Below are 21,983 nucleotides of genomic sequence, written 5' to 3'. Positions count from 1 at the left end.
ATTTTGTGCTTAATATAAATTCACCTATTAGACCTCTGATCGGTGTGAGGTGATTACTAAAAGGTCATGATACCGAGGACTGACCATGTATTTTGCTAGTTAACCCAAAAGCTAAGACATCTGAACACCGGGCACGTCGTCTTTGGCTTGAAAAGAAACGGATGAGACAGGTAGAATCAAGGGAACTTGAAACATAATTTCCACGAGTGAAGCCGCAGGTATTTTGCTAGTAGGAAATAAAATCTAGAGCTTTTGTGCCACCTATGATCCCACTAACTGCCCCCTGCCTGGGTAATCCAGGAGACAGCCACATTACATAGTCCATCAGGTCCCGGTTTGCACAATTTTGTCTACCACATGTGTACGGAAGCCTTAGAGATGGCTATTGAGTAGACATACGGGGTGATTATTTCTGTCTTCTGTAAATGTAGCGACATCCCATAATTCCCAAGACACAATGATCACTTCACTAGCATACACATTAAACATTCATTTTATTTGCTTTACATAAGACGTCTTCTACGGTTTCTTCATCGTCGTCTTTTAACCGTTCTAGGGTTATACCTGTAGAAAATAAACCAAAAATCACTATACAATTTAGTACAGAATCAGAATGTAAGAACGTCAGCAAAACACTTCAGACTCGTCTCAGGGGAGTACAACATGCGGCTCTCGATAATGAAGTGGGAAGAACACTTTTTTTTTTTTGGAAGTAGGGAGTGAAATCCTTGTGTCAGTCTTACTCTTACCAAACCCGGCTTAGAGGAAGTTGTGACACTGGCTTTCTTAGTCTGGGCTCTGCAATCAGTTGCCTCATAGCAGAGAATTGCAAAATAAATGAGTAAAATAATAAAGATTTTATTTATTTCACTTTTATAAAATCCACAAATCTTGTTAATATTTCTACATATTCATTTAGTTTTTTATATATATATTATATATCATCCCTTCTTGGTGTCATTTTCTTTATTAGTAAAACTATGTCTTCCCGTTCACCCTGAAGTCCCTGCCATCCATTCAGTATTTCTGTCCATAACTTGCTGCGGATTGGGGGATTTCATGGGACAAGTCACTCGGCTTCTGTGGCGCCCGACTCCCACTGGTGTAGACACAGATGGCGGGTGCAGGGTTTCAATGCAGGAGGCAGAGTAATGTCTTATTACGGCCGTCCTATCTGCCGGGGTCTTATAGGAGGGAGGGAATTCAGGTTGATGATGGGGCAGATGTAGTTTGTGTATTCCCTTTTCAAGGTTTACACTAAAATATATTTTTTATATATATATATATGCATCCATCATACGCACACATACAGTATATTTATACAATATCTATCTATATGTCTGAGTATCTGTCGTTTGCAATAGTTGCAGAAATTTCTTGGATCGTCACATTCATCTTAATTAGAGTTCGTCGGATTTCTAATAATCCGGGTCCGGCAAATCCGTCGCGGATCGGAAAAGAAGTCCGGATCCGATCCGGACCCATGTATGTGAATGGGGAGCGGATCCGGGACGAGAGAGGAAGAGAGAGAGAGAGAAAAAAAAAATAAAATTATCCCGGATCCGGATCGTGCAGACGGATTCCCGCGACCGGGTAGGACCCGGATCGGACTCTGAAACCGCACGGATCCGGATTTTTACAGTTCGGATTCGCTCAACACTAATCTTAATCACTTGAAATTCACATACTCACCCCTACAATATTGGACATATTTGGATGTGGCTGTATGTGAATTCACATTAGTGCTGTAAAAAGGTAGAAGAGAAACAGACTATATACACACACACACACACCTTTATTTTTTTCAGCAGTATATATTAGTAAGCGGCTTGTGATCATCTTTATTATGCTTACATATTTATTATTTGCAATAATCTGAGCAACCCTTTTATTGCCAGTTTCTCTTCTACCTCTTTACAGCACAAATGTGAATTCACATACAGCCACATCCAAATACATCCAATATTGTGGTTGCGAGTATGTGAATTTCAAGTGATTAAGATGAATGTGACGATCCAAGACATTTCTGCAACCACTGCAAGCGACAGACGCTCAGACAGTACACTTAAGGCTTCTGGGCACTACTGTATCTTGTATACCTTGTACGGAGGGTTTATTTTCCTAGACAGATGCCTAGCACAAAGACAGATTTCACTATACAGCTTTTCACATGCATCATTTCTCATAAATTCCTAGTGTTGTACAAATATCATAAGTGTGAGGATTTAAAGGGAATCTGGCACCAATTTGTTGCCACCTAATCTGAGAGCAGCATAATGTAGGGGCAGAGATCCTGATTCCAGTGATGTCACTTAATGGACAGCTTAGTGTAGTTTTGATAAAATCACTGTTAATCGGCAATAGATCATTAGAGGACTACTTGATGTGCTGCAGGTAGTCCAGCATATTCATGAGCTCTGTATAATTGCTAGATCTTCAGCAGAGAAAACATTGATTTTATCAAAATGACAGCAAACAGCTCAGTAAGTGACACATCGCTGGAATCAGGGTCTCTGTCTACATTATGTTGCTCTCAGAGTAAGGAGCGAAAACCTGGTGTCAGATTCCCTTTAAGGTTTTGTCCACATGGAGTGTTTCTGAGGAGTTTTTTGTATTTATATTGTATTTATTTTTTTAACAGTTTGCTAAAAAAAAAAAAAGCTATAAAAATTGCCTAAAAAAACCCTCAAACACTTGAAGGAGTCTTCCTATTCTTTTCAATGTTAATCTCCTTTGCTGTTTAGTTTAAGTGATTGGTTTCAACTATGATTTTTTGTAACAAAAAAAAAAAAAAGTTAAAGGGAAGTGCTGTTTCTTATTTTTTTTTTTAAGTGTCTCCTGGTGGAATCCACTCTAAACTGGACACAAAGGGCTGCAAAAGCCACTTCCAAAATAGTTCAAGAAATAGCTTTTATTGAAGTAGTTTCTGCATGAAAAAAATTTATATTTTTGAACGCTTCAAAAAAAAAAAAAAAAATTGCTCAGACTGATCGTCAGCAATGTGGGGACGGCCTGTACAAATAGTTGTTAAAGCAGAATTACAGTGCGGGCAGCATAGTATATAAGTGTAGGGAAGAGCTGAGTAGATTCATATACAGATGGAAACATCAGAATCAGCAGAACTTGCATTTTATTTATATAAATATCTTCTTTTTCTGGATTTAGGAGTCCTGTGGGTGGTCTTAGTCCAGTGGGCGGTCCTTCTCAGTGACTTCCAGCATACCGTTAAATGAATGTGGTTCTAAAGAAGGGAATTTTGTTTACTTACCGTAAATTCCTTTTCTTCTAGCTCCAATTGGGAGACCCAGACAATTGGGTTGTATAGGCTATGCCTCCGGAGGCCACACAAAGTATTACACTAAAAGTGTAAAGCCCCTCCCCTTCTGCCTATACACCCCCCCGTGCACACGGGCTCCTCAGTTTTGGTGCAAAAGCAAGAAGGAGGAAAAAATTATAATTGGTTTAAAGTAAATTCAATCCGAAGGAATATCGGAGAACTGAAACCATTCAACATGAACAACATGTGTACACAAAAAACAGGGGCGGGTGCTGGGTCTCCCAATTGGAGCTAGAAGAAAAGGAATTTACGGTAAGTAAACAAAATTCCCTTCTTCTTTGTCGCTCCATTGGGAGACCCAGACAATTGGGACGTCCAAAAGCAGTCCCTGGGTGGGTAAATAATACCTCATAATAGAGCCGCAACCGGCTCCGTCCTACAGGTGGGCAACCGCCGCCTGAAGGACTCGCCTACCTAGGCTGGCATCTGCCGAAGCATAGGTATGCACCTGATAGTGTTTCGTGAAAGTGTGCAGGCTCGACCAGGTAGCCGCCTGACACACCTGCTGAGCCGTAGCCTGGTGCCGCAAAGCCCAGGACGCTCCCACGGCCCTGGTAGAATGGGCCTTCAGCTCTGAGGGAACCGGAAGTCCGGAGGAACGATAAGCCTCGAGAATTGGTTCCTTGATCCACCGAGCCAGGGTTGATTTGGAAGCTTGTGTCCCTTTACGCTGGCCAGCGACAAGGACAAAGAGTGCATCCGAGCGGCGCAGGGGCGCCGTACGAGAAATGTAGAATCTGAGTGCTCTCACCAGATCTAACAAGTGCAAATCCTTTTCACATTGGTGAACTGGATGAAGACAAAAAGAGGGTAAGGAGATATCCTGATTGAGATGAAAGGGGGATACCACCTTAGGGAGAAATTCCGGAACCGGACGCAGAACCACCTTGTCCTGGTGAAACACTAGGAAGGGGGCTTTGCATGACAGTGCTGCTAGCTCAGACACTCTCCGAAGTGATGTGACTGCCACTAGGAAGACCACCTTCTGTGAAAGGCGCGAGAGAGAGATATCCCTCATTGGCTCGAACGGTGGTTTCTGAAGAGCCATCAGCACCCTGTTCAGATCCCAGGGTTCTAACGGACGCCTGTAAGGAGGAACGATGTGACAAACCCCCTGCAGGAACGTGCGTACCTGTGGAAGTCTGGCTAGGCGCTTCTGAAAAAAGACAGAGAGCGCAGAGACTTGTCCCTTAAGGGAGCCTAGTGACAAACCCTTTTCTAATCCGGATTGAAGAAAGGACAGAAAAGTGGGCAACGTAAATGGCCAGGGAGAAACGCCCTGAGCAGAGCACCACGACAGGAAAATTTTCCACGTCCTGTGGTAGATCTTGGCGGACGTTGGTTTCCTAGCCTGTCTCATGGTGGCAATGACCTCTTGAGATAATCCTGAAGACGCTAGGATCCAGGACTCAATGGCCACACAGTCAGGTTCAGGGCCGCAGAATTCAGATGGAAAAACGGCCCTTGAGAGAGCAAGTCTGGTCGGTCTGGGAGTGCCCACGGTTGGCCGACCGTGAGATGCCACAGATCCGGGTACCACGACCTCCTCGGCCAGTCTGGAGCGACGAGGATTGCGCGACGGCAGTCGGCCCTGATCTTGCGTAACACTCTGGGCAACAGTGCCAGAGGAGGAAACACATAAGGGAGTTGAAACTGCGACCAATCCTGAACTAAGGCGTCTGCCGCCAGAGCTCTGTGATCTTGAGACCGTGCCATGAACGTCGGGACCTTGTTGTTGTGCCGGGACGCCATTAGGTCGACGTCCGGCATGCCCCAGCGGCAACAGATCTCCTGAAACACGTCCGGGTGAAGGGACCATTCCCCTGCGTCCATGCCCTGGCGACTGAGAAAATCTGCTTCCCAGTTTTCTACGCCCGGGATGTGAACTGCGGATATGGTGGAGGCTGTGGCTTCCACCCATAGCAGAATCCGCCGGACCTCCTGGAAGGCTTGCCGACTGCGTGTCCCGCCTTGGTGGTTGATGTATGCCACCGCTGTGGAGTTGTCCGACTGAATTCGGATCTGTTTGCCTTCCAGCCACGGCTGGAACGCCTTTAGGGCAAGATACACTGCCCTTATCTCCAGAACATTGATCTGAAGGGAGGACTCTGTCTGAGTCCAAGTCCCCTGAGCCCTGTGGTGGAGAAAGACCGCTCCCCACCCTGACAGGCTCGCGTCCGTCGTGACCACAGCCCAGGATGGGGGCAGGAAGGATTTCCCCTTTGACAGAGAAGTGGGAAGAAGCCACCACTGAAGGGAAGCTTTGGCTGCCCGAGAAAGGGAGACGTTCCTGTCGAGGGACGTCGACTTCCTGTCCCATTTGCGGAGAATGTCCCATTGAAGTGGGCGCAGATGAAACTGCGCAAAAGGAACTGCCTCCATTGCTGCCACCATCTTCCCTAGGAAGTGCATGAGGCGCCTCAGGGGGTGTGACTGACCATGAAGGAGAGATTGCACCCCTGTCTGTAGTGAACGCTGTTTGGTCAGCGTAAGCTTCACTATCGCTGAGAGAGTATGAAACTCCATGCCAAGATATGTTAGTGATTGGGCCGGTGTCAGATTTGACTTTGGAAAATTGATGATCCACCCGAAACTCTGGAGAGTTTCCAGAGCAATGTTCAGGCTGTGTTGGCATGCCCCTTGAGAGGGTGCCTTGACAAGTAGATCGTCTAAGTAAGGGATCACCGAGTGTCCCTGAGAGTGTAGGATTGCCACCACTGTTGCCATGACCTTGGTGAAGACCCGTGGGGCTGTTGCCAGGCCAAAAGGTAGTGCCACGAACTGAAGGTGTTCGTCCCCTATGGCGAAGCGCAGGAAGCGCTGATGCTCTGGCGCAATCGGTACGTGGAGATAAGCATCTTTGATGTCTATTGATGCCAGGAAATCTCCTTGGGACATGGAGGCGATGACGGAGCGAAGCGATTCCATCCGGAACCGCCTGGTTTTCACATGCTTGTTGAGCAGCTTTAGGTCCAGAACGGGACGGAAGGATCCGTCCTTTTTTGGCACCACGAACAAGTTGGAGTAAAAACCGTGACCCCGTTGCTGACGAGGAACCGGGATCACCACTCCTTCCGCCTTCAGGGTGCCCACCGCCTGCATAAGAGCCTCGGCTCTGTCGGGGGGTGGAGATGTTCTGAAGAAACGAGTCGGAGGACGAGAGTTGAACTCTATCCTGTAACCGTGAGATAGAATGTCTCTCACCCATCGGTCTTTTACTTGTGGCAGCCAGGTGTTGCAAAAGCGGGAGAGCCTGCCACCGACCGAGGATGCGGTTTGGAGAGGCCGAAAGTCATGAGGAGGCCGCTTTGGGAGCGGTGCCTCCGGCGGTCTTGTTAGGACGTGACTTAGACCGCCATGCATCTGAGTTCCTCTGATTTTTCTGAGGCCTTTTGGACGAGGAAAATTGAGATCTGCCCGCCGTCCGAAAGGACCGAAACCTCGATTGTACCTTCCGTGGTTGAGGTCTGTTTGGTTTGGACTGGGGTAAGGATGAATCCTTTCCCTTGGATTGTTTAATGATTTCATCCAATCGCTCACCAAACAAGCGGTCGCCAGCCAATGGCAAACCGGTTAAGAACTTTTTGGAAGCAGAGTCTGCCTTCCATTCACGTAGCCACATGGCCCTGCGGAGTACCACCGAGTTGGCGGATGCCACCGCCGTACGGCTCGCAGAGTCAAGGATAGCATTAATGGCGTAGGACGCAAACGCCGACGCCTGATTGGTTAAGGACACCACTTGTGGGGCAGATGTACGTGTTACCGCATGAATCTGCGCCTGACAAGCTGAGATAGCTTGGAGTGCCCATACGGCTGCGAATGCTGGAGCAAAAGACGCGCCGATAACTTCATAGATGGATTTCAACCATAGTTCCATCTGTCTGTCAGTGGCATCTTTGAGTGAAGCCCCGTCTTCCACTGCAACTATGGATCTAGCCGCCAGTCTGGAGATTGGAGGATCCACCTTAGGACACTGAGTCCAGCCCTTGACAACCTCGGGGGGGAAGGGATAACGTGTGTCCTTAAGGCGCTTGGAAAAACGCTTGTCTGGACAGTCTCGGTTTTTCTGGACTGCCTCTCTGAAGTCAGAGTGATCCAGAAACATATTTAATGTACGCTTTGGAAACCTGAAACGGAATTTCTCCTGAGAAGCAGACTCCTCAATTGGAGGAGCTGGGGGAGAAATATCCAACACCTGATTGATGGTCGCTATAAGGTCATTCACTACTGCGTCACCTTCAGGTGTATCTAGGTTGAGAGCGGCTTCAGTATCAGAATCCTGATCTGAGACCTCCGCTTCATCCTCCAGAGAGTCCCCCTGCTGGGACCCTGAACAGTGTGATGAAGTGGAGGGAATTTCCCAGCGACCCCGCTTGGGCGGCCTGGGACTGCGGTCCGTGTCAGAGACCTCACCCTGGGACCTGTGGGTTACCCCCGGGGCACATTGCTGTTCCAATTGAGGGGGACCAGGGGTCAAGGATTGGCTAGAGCCCGGGGCCTGAATCACCGGTCTGGACTGCAAAGCTTCCAGTATTTTAGCAGACCATTTGTCCATAGTCTCAGACAGCTTGTCAGCAAAGGCTGCAAACTCCGTCCCTGTCACCTGGACAGTGGTAGCAGGTGGATCCACCTGGGCCACCTGTAGCAGCGGCAGTCGGCCCTGCAGATGACATGTTGTCTCCTCTGAGAACAACCAGGAGGGTATATAGCCAAAAATCAACAGAGCGACCGTACAGTGCAATGTATAGCCTAAAAGCCTATATATATATATATATATACACACTTCGGTACTCAGTGGGGCCAGCACCACAGGTGCTGCTTACCGACCGCTCAGAGCGGTTGTGTGGTCGCCAGATTCCCTGCCTAGGTCTCCCTGTGTTGCCTCTCCTCTCCAGCGTCTGAATCGCTGACAGGAATGGCTGCCGGCGTTCAGTGAGGAGGAGGAGACCGTGGGCGTGCCCAAGAAAAGTGCGGGAATCCAGCGTCCCACTGTACTGAGTGAGGAGGGAGGAGGATACTAATGTATGCTCCAGCCCTCCGCTGACGATCCGTGCAGCGTCCCGCCCCTCCCCTGACTGGCAGGCCTGTGGGCGGGAAAGAACGACACTAGGCCGCAGAAGCCGGGGACTAAAGTTATAAGCGCGGCCGGCAATAAGCGCGGCCGCGCGTAGTCCCCCGACGCACTAACACCTCCAGCAGTGCTGGAAAGTGTTTGGCACTAACGCTCCATGTCCGGCGCACTAACACACCCAGCAGAGCTGGAAAGTGTCTGGCACAAGCACTCCATGTCCGGCGCACTAACACACCCAGCAGAGCTGGAAAGTGTCTGGCCCAAACGCTCCATGTCCGGCGCACTAACACACCCAGCAGAGATGGAAAGTGTCTGGCACAAGCGCTCCATGCCCGGCGCACTGCTGTAATGTGTATGGGACCAGCGCTCCATGCGCGGTCCCCACGGAGACAGAGTACCTCATAGTAGCAGGGCTTTGTCCCTGACGATATCCAGCTCCTATCCTGCAGATTCCCAGGGGCTGCGGAGGGAGCACGGTCCCAGTGCCTGGAGACCGATCCGGATCCCACTTCACCCAGAGCCCATTAAGGGATGGGGAAGGAAAACAGCATGTGGCTCCTGCCTGTGTACCCGCAATGGGCACCTCAACCTTAACAACACCGCCGACAAAGTGGGGTGAGAAGGGAGCATGCTGGGGGTCCTATTATGGGCCCTCTTTTCTTCCATCCGACCTAGTCAGCAGCTGCTGCTGACCAAGCTGTGGAGCTATGCGTGGATGTCTGCCTCCTTCGCACAAAGCATAAAAACTGAGGAGCCCGTGTGCACGGGGGGTGTATAGGCAGAAGGGGAGGGGCTTTACACTTTTAGTGTAATACTTTGTGTGGCCTCCGGAGGCATAGCTATACACCCAATTGTCTGGGTCTCCCAATGGAGCGACAAAGAAAACTATTTATTCTTCTGCTCATTGACTCTGGACGCCCTCTCCTTCGGGAAGTGATTTTTTAGAGCCAACATGACAGGTTCCCTTTAATTACAAAAATGTATAAATGCTCTAACTCTGATCTAAACCAATCGTTTTGCCCCATGATGATACTTTGTGATAATAAAAATGTCACTTTAAGGCCATGTGCGCACTACAAAGTTACTTTTTCGCAAGGAAAATCCAGACCCTCTTAAAGAATCCTGCACCTGCAGTCAAAAACGCACCGAAACCGCAACGAAATCCGCATGCGGTTTTGAAGCAGTTTGCTGCGGATTTGCCGCAGGTTGGTCTCTGCGGATTTTTACCATTATCTATGGCAAAAACCGAAGGTACCTGCGGGAAAAAAAGTGACATGCTCATTAATTCCACAGCGGAAAATCTGCAAATATAACAAAAACACAGTGTGCGCACAGCATTTTTTATACCCATAGGTTTTGCTGGGGAATGACTGCAGAAATGTTAGACATTTTCTGTGGTAAAATCCGCAGCGTGCACACATGGCCTAAAGGGAACCTGTCAGGTACAATATACACCCAAGTTCTGCGTGCATATTGCTAATCCCTGCCTAACTAACTATTCATTACACAGATGGCCAGCAGACAGTTCATTATAGAAGGGTGTTACAATTGAAGAAAGATGGAACTGCAAGTATCTCCCAGAGACGTCCTAAACAGAAGAGACTTCTGATGAGAAGGGTTGACGAAAATTGACATGGAAATTCAGCGAAAGAAGTAGAAGCCAAACCGGGGTGTTTCCCATGATACACCATGATTCCCAGGATGTACACTGCTGAGGAATGGCATCATGGGTGTCATCCACAAAGGAAGTCTCTTCTAATGCCCATGCACAAAAAAGACCACCTACAATTTTTGCCTGGGTCTATGGTGAAAAACGTAAAGACTACTGGGACATATCTGGAGAAATGAGACAAAGATAAACATGTTTTTGGAATTGATGACTTCAAAACTGTATGGTGTTGCTAAAGGTGAGTACAAAGAAAAACACATGGTGCCTACAGTGAAACATGGTGGCAGTGTCTTCACGTGGGGCTTCAGGATGGGTGGCAAGGAGCTACATTTCATTGATGGTGTCATGAACTCTCTTTTGAACTGCTCTATATTGAAAGAGAAAATGCTGTCATCACTCCGTCCACATGATGCGCACTTTTCCAACATGACAATGATTCAAAACACACATCTAAGGCCACTGTTTTATTCTGAACATGAACAGGGTGAAAGTGATTCAGTGGCCAAGAGTCTCCTGATCTGAACACACCTATGGGGAATGAGGAGAGAAGTCATCAGCACTCTTCATCTAGCATCCAGGCTCTAAGAAAAGTCGTTCTTGAAGAATGAAGCAAAAAAACTAAAAAAAACTGAATGAAAAAGGTTGGCGAATTATTACAACTTATTGTCTATGCCTTGTAGACTTTGCGGAGACCAGCCAGAGAAAACACTGCCAGCAGCCAACAAGGGCGCTCAAGACAGTGAAATTCTAAGTGCATTGTCCCCTGGGAAATATGCAAATCAAAAAAGTCCGTGGAGCCTCTGTTAGGAGTCTCAACACAGAAAACTAGCCAGATATCCCTCCGGGAAGGACCTAGCCAAGGAGTGGCTCTTTTTAGGAAACCACCACCATATTAAGTGGCCCTCTTAGTCAATATCAATATTCACTCTTTAGGCCATGTGTGCACTAGAAAGTGCCTTTTTCTTAAGAAAAATCCGGACCCTTTTAAAGAATCCAGCACCCGCGGCAAAAAAAACGCAACGAAATCCGCATGTGGCTTTACTGCAGATTTGCTGCAGAATTTTACTATTATCTATGGCAAAAACCGCAGGTACCTGCGGAAAAGAAGTGACATGCACATTAATTCCGCAGCAGAAAATCCGCGGGTAAATCCGCAGGTATAAAAAAAACACAGTGTGCGCACAGCATTTTTTAAAACCCATAGGATTTGCTGGGGAATAACTGCAGCAATGATAGACACATTTTCTGCAGTAAATCTGCAGCAAAATCCGAGGTAAATCCACAGCGTGCGCACAGGGCCTTAAGCATTTTTTTAGGCAGTTTTTGATGCAGACCCAGCTGAAAAGGCTGTCATACCCACATACCCTAAGATGTTAAAGGGAACCAATCACCAGGATTTTCGTATATAACCTAAAGCCAGTGCTATACTGGCACTATCAGGCTGATTCTATACATACCTGTAGTGGACAGCTCGGGATGTATAGGTTTTGAAATCCCAGAAAGTTTATAAAATCAGCAGCTTCTTGAGTGACAGCAGCTGAGGAGCAGATAATAGCGGGTGTGGGGGTTATTTATAGTTATGCTAATTCTAAATGGGGGGGAGATAAGTATTATGGTTGAGCCTAGAATGTACAGGCTCCTGACAGGGTAGTGGGCGTGGCCGGCTTCGTTGGGGGTGTGGCGATGTTTCTTCCTATCCACTATAATCATGCAAGGGGGGATTCATCCCCCCCACCCACCATATTTGGGTCTCACCCCCAGACCCCCGCTTCTATTATAATCAACTCTATTCCCACATGGACTTAGAAAAACAATGGAAAAGTCTGGCTGGAAACATCGGGATGCATTTTGAATACACCCCCATCACATGTCAAGTTATGTCATACCTGTCAGGAGCACGTACATTCTAGCATCTACCCAAGTATTATACAATCGATTTTACTTTTTCACTAGCAGGACCTGTGTGAGGTCATACCCATGTGACCAGGAGGGGCGGGGCCTCAGCCAACAAAGCTGATACCAGGAAGCAACATTCTTCTGTTGGCTGAGGCTGAGGCCCCGCCCCTTCTGGTCACATGGGTATGACCTCACACAGGTCCTGCTAGTGAAAAAGTAAATCGATTGTATAATACTTATGCAAATTCTATCAGGGGAGGGGATAACTATGAATACCCCCAGATATTATCTGCTCCTCAGCTGCTGTCACTCAAGAAGCTGAGGATTTTATAAACTTCCCTTTCTTGGATTTCAAAACCTAAACATCCGAGATGAGCACTACAGGTATGTATAGAATCAGCCTGATAGTGCCAGTATAGCACTGGCTATAGGTTATATGCGAAAATCCTGGTGATTGGTTCCCTTTAAATGCTCAGGATCAGAGGCCTTTAAGCCAGAGGGAGCCTAAAACATCTCTTTGCTGTATACAAGGAGTGAAATATTACATGCATGATAAAAGGGGGCCATTACAGATTTTGCAGTGGGGGCTCATGGTCACCCCTTCATACAAAGCAATAACATCCAGCCAGTTGTTGCATATGCAAGGTGCACAAAAAAACGCACTTCTATTGCTGGCATCTATTCAGGCACTTTGGAAGCAAATGTCATCTGGTCACCCCTATAATTAGGATTCTGGCTCCATAGCGTATACCAGGCAGGCATGCAGGCAGGGAGCCTTACTGCATGACGATCTCCGGGCTTTCAGTATTTAAGCAGCCAGGGTGATGTCTCCCCAGATGAGCTGAGTCAGGATTTAGAAGTGCGTCACATACGAGAAAGTGATTGAGCATATTCACCCTCCTCAATCCCATTTACTAAGCTCTATTTTCTGAGGCAGGGACATGCGGCAGCCAAATTGCATCATCACTTAAGTGAGAATATAATTGTAGCTGGCTGCCGTTTCCAAGCAACTCCTGATTATCCTATAAACGAGACAGGAAGGAAAAAAGCAAACAACGCTGAAAATAACCTGCGGTGCAGCTCAGCAGCGGCTGTGACAGGGGCCTAATGTGCAGAGCCCGGCGGCCGGGGAGCAGGCAGGGCTTTATCGTCTCACTGCCGCTTCCTTTCTTCTGGAATATGATTGCCTTTTGCTATGACGATGACACGTAACCTGGATTATACTGTACAGATTATTCACTTCAAAAGCCCCAGTCACCCGTAATGCCAGGATACCAATGAGCTACATCAGCTACGTGCCTTAACCCCTTCCCGCCGTGTCCATTTTCTGGGCTTTTGCGTTTTAAGGCTGCTTTACACCTTACGATATCACATACGATATCATATGCGATGTGACACGCCCCCATCGTATGTGCAGCACGTTCAATTTGTTGACCTTGTCGCACAAATGATTATTTCCCGTCACACCCACTTACCCTTCCATACGACCTCGATGTGGGCGGCGCCCATCCACTTCCTGGAGTGGGAGGGACGTTCGGCGTCACATGGCAGCCGGCCAATAGAAGCGGAGGGGCGGAGCTGAGCGGGACAAACATCTCGCCCACCTCCTTCCTTCCGCATTGCTGGCAGGAGCCGCGGGACGCAGGTAAGATCTGTTCATCGTTCCCGGGGTGTCAGACACTGCGATGTGTGCTACCTCGGGAACATTAAACAATCCAACGTGCAATTTTAAGGAAATGAACGACGTGTATGCGATGAACGGTTTTACGTTCAATCGCAATCGCACGTAGCTGTCACACGCTACACCACCACTAACTATGCCGGATGTGCGTCACTTACGACGTGACCCCGCCGACACATCGTTAGATTTGTTGTAGCGTGTAAAGCCCGTTTTAGTCTTTTCCTCCCCTTCTTCCATCAATATAGCCATATGCTTATTTTTTGTACCCTGAGCTGACGTTTTTACCGATACCATTTTTGTGTACATACAATGTTTTGATCGCCTCTTATTGTATTTTATTGCAATGTTTCAGCGGCCAATTCTGGCATACTGATTTTTTTTTTCGTTACGCTGTTTAACCGATCAATTTTATTTTATGTTTTGATACTTTTTTTTGTTATTTTAGTTTCAATGGGGGCAAAAAGAGGAAGCAATTTGAACTTTTTGTGATATTTTTAAAAACTTAATTGTAGTTCGCATATCGTGAAGGGGTTAAACCCTTTCGTTGCCAGGGCTTTCTGAACATTTTGTGCCAGGAAAGTTTTTGCGCCTTTGACGTGTGAAAATAAAAAGATATATTACTAAATAATGTGTTGATATTAACCCCAGCTGTCTATATTCTGAAAATAAAAATCCTGGCACGTTGCAAAAACTTCACTCAGCCATTTATATATGTACGCAGTTTCATGCAATGTTGCGTGTAAATAACGTTTTGGGTATAATAATAAATAAAAAAAAAAAAGAAAAATTCATATTGTCTAAATATGTGACCCAAACAGGAAATTAAAACACAATAACCCGCCTACAAAAAAAAATAAATACTCAAAATAGTGTTTAAAGTGAACCTGTCAGGTGCAATATGCACCCAGAACCACGAGCAGTCCCCTGGGCGTTAGTTCCCTTGGCTAGTCGGCTCCATTAGCATGTTAGTACACCCCTGTGGGCGTGGTAACATGCTAATGAATGAGCAGAGTCACAGGATGATCGCACTCACCTCTCCCCTGCCATCGCTGCCCGACACTGGATTTCGGCTCAGTGTGCATGACCCTGGAGTTTGGATCATGTGCACTATAAAGCCCAGTGTACGCGTCTTGGCTTCAAACTGAGGTAGTGCGCTTGAGCAAAACTCCGGGGTCATGCGCACTGAGCCGAAATCCCCCATCAGATGCGATGGCGGCGGAGAGGTGAGTCAAATCATCCTGTGATGCTGCATATTCATTAGCATGTTAGCACACCCACAGGGGTGTACTAACATGCTAATGGGGGCGACTGGCAAGGGAAGTAACGCCCAGTGGACTAGTCCACGTGCTCATTAGCATACGGTAAAAGATGTTTAGAAATCCTTTTTCTAAAGATCCCTTTATCTAGGCTAGTGTATACAGGGACGGTTAGGCAGGGATTAGCAATATACAACTAGAACTGCTCGTGGGTATTGCACTGGACAAGTTCCCTTTTAATACTCTTTCCTACCCTAAAACATTAAGTTGCCGTCATTAGCCCTTTCCTTTGACCGCCAGGTTGTCTAATCTTGAGTGCGTCTTATGGTCTGGAAAGAGATGCTTTAAGTTTGATATATTAGGACAGGATAATGGCAGAAGTGTAAAGATCTGATCTGTTTTCCAGAAAATGATGAGGCAGGACAGGAAATCTCTCCAGCGGGTCACTGACTGTTTTTCCATCCTGTTTAGTATGCAATGGTTAATCATGATGGCAGCTGCAGAGGATACATGACCGGTCACCGCGTGGAAAGTATATTACAGAACTTTACCAAACCGGTGTTACAAAGAAATTAGAGGAAAGTGATTTTACACACAGAAAAAAATAAAACATAAATAAATGAATGAAAATAAGAAGGCAACCCACATATATGTGTCTGGAAAATACATTAACATTCAGAACTATAGGCAGAAATCAGGCGCCGCTCACATCAGCGGTATTTTGCCGGAAAGCTGGATCTGGCACAAATGCGTTTCAGTTCCATTCATTTACAATGGAAGCGCGGCAAATGCGGTCACATGCTTTTATGTATGACGCACGCAACTGCATGTGACCGCATTTGCCGCGCTTCAATTGTAAATGAATGGAACTGAAATGCATTTGTGCCGGATCCGCCTTTCCGGCAAAATACCGCTGATGTGAGCGGCGCCTTAGCGGATTATCTGTTACAATAGAACAACATAATTTACAAATCTCGTGCCTCTCTACAAATGTCCAGAGCCGCCATGTTGTGTCATCCCCATACTCGCACCAGCCCTGTAGTCAGCATGTGGGCAGCTTGGAACAAAGAAGGAAAAACTGAGCAGAATGATACATGGCTTTGTGGTTTAATAAGATCAGTATAACTGGTATTATATTCATTGAGTCCAGTGGGAGGTCCTACTTCTACAGGGAAGGCTGTCAATCACCGAATAGGCCCGCCTACTGGACTGACTCATATGACAAAAATGTATAATTGGTGGAGGAAGTTTGAGCTAGATGGACCTAGGTCTTTTTTTAAAACCTATGTAACTATGTACAAACACCAAGGGTTTCAATGAAAAAAGTGCAAATTTTACTGAAACTTTGCCCACAAAACTGTATATAATTCTCCTCATCAGCTCCTCCTCTATAGGATGCTGTCCGCAGAGCAGATAACATTTTCAACATGACAGGTTCCCTTTAACTGGCTGTCGGGATTCTCCACAAATTACAGCGGATCACTGGAGGCCCAAGAAGCAGCACACCCTATGATCAGTTTGTATCTGAGGGACATTTCTAATAATATAATAATAATTTTTATTTCTATAACGCCAACATATTCCGCAGCGCTTTACAATTCAGAGGGGACATGTACAGACAATATGAGACAATACAAAATAAAATTAAAACCCTTTTAAAGGGGTTCTCCAGGCATACAAGATTGACTGCTTGACACAGATCAACAATATAAGACTGGTGAGGGGTCCGACTCCAGGCAACGCCTCGGATCAGCTGTTAATATATTGCTGGAATGAATAACACTGAATGGAATTGCACAGCTCTGCTTTATTTGATATGGAGCAGCCGCTGCGTGCTACCGCAGATGAGCTACTATTCTCTTCCATAGGAGCTTTTCTGCAGCATCTGGCAGCAGTCACTACACAGAACTGTGCAGTGCAGGTCCATTCAACGTTTACATCTGGCCATCGCCGGAGCAGATAGGTGGGGTGCAGATCGGATCTCCATTGTAGGACTTAAGTTCGCTTTACACGCTGCGACATCGCTCAAGCGATCTCGTTGGGGTCACGGAATTTGTGACGCACATCCGGCCGCTTTAGCAATATCTTTGCGTGTGACACCTATGAGCGATTTTGAATCAAAATCATCGGTCAAAATCGCTCATCGGAGACATGCCTCCCTATTCTCGAATATCGCTGCCGCTCGGTGTACGAAGTAGTTCGTCGCTCCTGCGGCAGCACACATCACTATGCGTGACACCACAGGAACGAGGAACCTCACCTTACCTTCGGCCGCCCGCAATAAGGAAGGAGGTGGGCAGGATGTTACGTCCCGCTCATCACCGCCCCTCCGCTTCTATTGGGCGGCAGTTCGGTGACGCTGGTGTGATGTCGCTGTGACGCTGAACGAACCGCCCCCTTAGAAAGGAGGCGGTTCGCCAGTCACAGTGACGTCGCTAGGCAGGTAAGTAGTGTGACGGCTGCGCGCGATGTTGTGCACCACGGGCAGCGATTTGCCCGTGTCGCACAACCGATGGGGGCGGGTATCCACGCTAGCGATATCGGTACCGATATCGCAGCATGTAAAGCGGCCTTAAGTCCCTAATAGCATATACCCAAAGAACCCCTTTAGGCTGTGGAAATAATTCACACAAACGTATGTGGTTTCTGGATGTTCCCAGAACTGGAGAGATGCTAAATAAAGTATTGACCTGATGAGCAGATCTATGTATGGATTATGTGTCAGCAAAACCAGTGAAGACTGGTAACGATGGCCACTGAGCAACCGTGCAATGGAAAATCATTCCAAAACGTGGAAAGATGAAGACGTCTGCTACATATGCATATTATTCATGCTGCATGGTCAGTTTGTAGCTGAAGATTATAGAGGCTAAGCCAAAAGCTGCTCAAAGTTGGAATGATTTTTAATGGATTGGAAATTGCTGCAGAATACATTGGCGCTATAGAAATAAAAATTATTATTGGCGATGATATACTAGATCATAACGGCAATGACCACCACCATATTGCAAAAGTATTCTGTGGTCCACAGCTCAAGGGTGGAAAAGTTATGGCGCCATTTATGCTGTGCTTGGGTAGGAGATTGCTTTGTATAAGACAGACATTGACAGGACTTACCTGAAAAGATCGTCTGCGAGTGACTGTTCTCTGGCTTGTTGAGTTTGCTCCTGTAAAACAAAAAGCAATCTTATGCTGTAAGGCTATGTGCGCACTAGACCTTTTTAGCACTTCTCCAAAACGCTGCTTTTTGGCCGCAACAAAACGCACAAAAACGCACCCGCTGCAAAAACCAGGGCTGTGGAGTCGGAGTCGGAGTCGTGGAGTCGGAGTCGGAGCTCATTTTGGTGGAGTCGGAGTCGGAGTCGGTATAAAATGCACCGACTCCGACTCCTAAAATATATAATAAATTGGGGACAGTCGTGCAATGCAGAATGTGCTGAATATTTTACTAAATAATAACATTTAGTATAATGCTTATATTTAAGTGATAAATTTATTGTAGTACAATGTGAACATCAGACATTTAATTGTTTTTATGATACAATAATCAAGATAATTGGATAGAACATAAAATATTTATTGGAATACAACTTTAGAACACAAAAAACTAATAAATTGTAAATATGTTATATATATATATATATATATATATATATATATATATATATATTGTATATACACACACAAGATATATATGTAATCTACTGTATATTACATAGTGTATTACATATTTACAATTTATTACAGTTTTTTGTGTTCTAAAGTTGTATTCCAATAAATATATTTTATGTTCTATCCAAATATCTTGATTATTGTATCATAAAAATTATTAAATGTCTGATGTTCACATACACACATTCATGTACTACAATAAATTTTTCACCTAACTATAAGCAATATATGTAGGAGTCGGAGTCGGAGCCGGAGTCTGAGTCGGAGCCGGAGTCGGAGCCGGAGCAAGAGAATTTGAGGAGTCGGAGTCGGAGTCGAAGGTTTGGCTTACCGACTCCACAGCCCTGGCAAAAACGCACTGCGTTTTACCGCGTTTTTGATCACTGCGCTTTGCTGCGTTTTTCCAATGCATTGCATGGGTGAAAAATGTAGTAAAACGCAGGAAAGAATTGACATGTCTATTTATTTTTTTAGCTCAAAAATGCAGCTAAAAAAAAGTTGTGTGCGGACATCAAAAATGAAAAGTCATAGACTTTGCTGGGGAAGCAAAGTCATGCAGTTTTGAGTCCAAAAACGCACCCGAAAAACGCGCAAAAACTGGCTAGTGCGCACATAACCTAAATGTACATTATAATGACACCTCACATTGTGCTGGGTAACTACTGTTTATTAGGCTGCAGTCACTACAATACACAAGTCACCACTGAGCAAAGCGCCCACACATAACGGAGCAGGGGCGCAGCAGATTCTGTTTCTCACCGCATCTTATTAACCGGATATTATTTCCATAAATCTCATTTTATGATTAATGCTGTAAATCTCATTTTAGCAGTTCCTTTCCGTGTTGTGCAAGACAATACAGAAATACTTCACAGCTCCTCACAAGCTCTATGAATTAGTGACACACCGCTCCGCACCGCCTTCTGCTTTCTGTATTTCCCCTTTCAGGCTTCTTACCTCCATTTCTTGGCGTAACCACTGCTCTAATTCAGAATTCTTCTTCCTGTCATGAGCGATTAAGTCGGATCCTCCGATGATGTGAGGAAAGCTTCCAGCCCCGGGGTACGCTATCTGTTAACATGGAGAGTAATGCTACAAGAAGTGTCTGGACATAAGCAGTCAGTACTGCACTTACCAAAAGGATCGATCTTTATCCCGGGGTCCTACATGTAATATAGTACATACTACCCTCCAAGGTCAAAGATTGTGCCCTGCAAACAACTCCTTCCCGGAGAAACAGCAGATCTGTACATTGTGGGAAAAGCTGGATGCAATTCTCCTGAAGCGCCACCGCAGGGGAAATGAGGTATTACACAGGGTCCATTGAAATCGATGGGCTGTCAGGGTATCGTGTAGAACAGCCAGGTGCTACAGTGACAGCCATGCTTTGTAAATCACTCGCCACGTTGGCTAATGCTACATGGTGACTTTTGCACGTCACATCCAGTCTTAGATTTATTACATTGCGTGGTGACTTTGTACCCGTGTCCAAGCAACCAGCTGGTTTAGGCCACTTTCACACTGCGTTCCTCTCCCCGTTCTGTGGTCCAGTCGGGGCTTCCATCCAAACCCCCCATTAAAATGGGATTAGGAGGTGTGCGCAGATGGGGCCACTGACTATACAGGTGCAGACGGAGTCACCGTGTGCTCTGTTGTGCACCATTTTCGTATAGGAGTATACACCTATTGAAGGCGGACACCCAGACGTAGTAGACTGTGCCTGGGTGTACGCCTCCAGTAAGCATTTCCTGCTGAAAATGGTGCACGACAAAGCAGACGGTAACTCTGTCTGCAGCATTATTGTCAGTGGCCCCATCAGCGCATATGTACGAAACCCATATTGAAGATGGTTTGGATGGAAGCCCCGACGGGACCACTGAACGAGGAGAGGAAAGCAGTCTAAAGCTAGGGTCACACGTAGCAACGCAGCAGCGATCGCGACGACGACCTGACCTTATCAGGATCGCTGCTGCGTCCTTACATGGTCGCTGGTGAGCTGTCGAACAGGCAGATCTCACCAGCGACCAGCCCCCAGCCAGTAGCGACGCGTGGAAGCGATGCTGCACTTGGTAACTAAGGTAAATATCGGGTAAGCCTTCGCTGGTTACCCGATATTTACCTTGGTTACCAGCGCACACCGCTTAGCGCTGGCTCCCTGCACTCCTAGCCAGAGTACACATTGGGTTAATAAGCAAACCTTTGCTTATTTACCCGATGTGTACTCTGGCTACGCGTGCAGGGAGCAGGGAGCTGGCAGCCTGAGAGTGGCGGACACTAGTAACCAAGGTAAATATCGGGTAACCTGCGAAGCACTTCGCTTGGTTACCCGATGTTTACCCTTGGTTACAGCTTACCGCAGGTTGCCAGACGCCGGCTCCCTGCACATTCAGATTGTTACTCTCTCGCTGTCACACACAGCGATGTGTGCTTCACAGCGGGAGAGCAACGTCCAAAAAATGAAGCAGGACATTCAGCAACGACCGGCGACCTCACAGCAGGGGCCAGGTCGTTGCTGGATGTCACACACAGCGACGGGACGTCGCTGCTACGTCACAGAAAATGGTGACTTAGCAGCGACGTCGTTATCGCCGTCGCTGTGTGTGACACCACCTTTACACTTATGCGGCCACATTATTTTGCATGCCCCATAGAGAACAGACTGGCAACCATTGAATGCAATATCATGCGGCCATCTTCCTGGCAAACAACCACAGTGCCGCTAACTCAAGAGATCAGGGCTATAAAAGAAGCAATATAAAAACTCAGGATTACATAAGATTTGGGGTTTGTAGACCAGGTAATTCCTGTCTGCCTGGGACCCACCGTTCCTCTCTGGGGTGCAGGACCCTTTATATTTGTCTGGTGTAGTCGTAGTTGTGTACTACATCAATGAAATCCTGCCCGCTACAAAGATTCACAAAACACGTCAGCTGTAAAGTATCAGGACAGAAGCCATCACGTTACCTTCCTGAATTTCTTAAAATTTGCCACATTTTCTTGATGAGATTTATTTGTGGTCTGACTGTCTCTTGACGATCGACTGACAACTAAAGATCGGAACTCTGACACCAGAAGTTTACTTGGAAGACCGTCATCATTCTCTTTTTTTGTCCGAAAAGGCATCTACAACAATAAGCAGAGTCTAAAATGTAGCACAACAGTACGCCATGTTTAACGTCCTAGTGTGGAATGACATTAAGGCTAAGGACACATGGCGAGTAAAACAGAGAGTGAGATGCGATTTAAAAAAAAAAAAAATAAATAAAATTGCATTCCACTTGGACCAATGTTACAATATGTGTCCCATGAGCGTTTTTTTTTTCTCAGCCCTAATTGGATAAAAAAACAAACAAACAATCACAGCATGATGTGGGTGTCATCCAATCTGTATTCACTCGCAC

The 21,983-nt window shown here is 46.4% G+C and overlaps 1 protein-coding gene across 2 annotated transcripts in view; it reads right to left on the bottom strand.

Annotated features, from left to right (window-relative positions):
* Positions 1-477: 477 nt before the first annotated feature.
* NBN (nibrin) overlaps positions 478-21,983 on the bottom strand; it is a 158,413-nt gene continuing 136,907 nt past the window's right edge. For both annotated transcript variants that reach the window (XM_075353104.1, XM_075353103.1), the window contains exons 13-16: positions 21,547-21,705; positions 19,540-19,653; positions 18,028-18,077; positions 478-564 (exon numbers count right to left, since the gene is read on the bottom strand). In XM_075353104.1, the coding sequence (XP_075209219.1) occupies positions 531-564; positions 18,028-18,077; positions 19,540-19,653; positions 21,547-21,705 (357 nt within the window). In that variant the 3' untranslated portion in view covers positions 478-530. The remainder of the gene's footprint in view (positions 565-18,027; positions 18,078-19,539; positions 19,654-21,546; positions 21,706-21,983) is intronic.

The sequence above is a fragment of the Anomaloglossus baeobatrachus genome, chromosome 6 (genome assembly GCF_048569485.1).
Source record: "Anomaloglossus baeobatrachus isolate aAnoBae1 chromosome 6, aAnoBae1.hap1, whole genome shotgun sequence".
Classification (NCBI taxonomy): domain Eukaryota; kingdom Metazoa; phylum Chordata; class Amphibia; order Anura; family Aromobatidae; genus Anomaloglossus; species Anomaloglossus baeobatrachus.
This window is presented reverse-complemented; position numbering and strand designations above follow the sequence as displayed.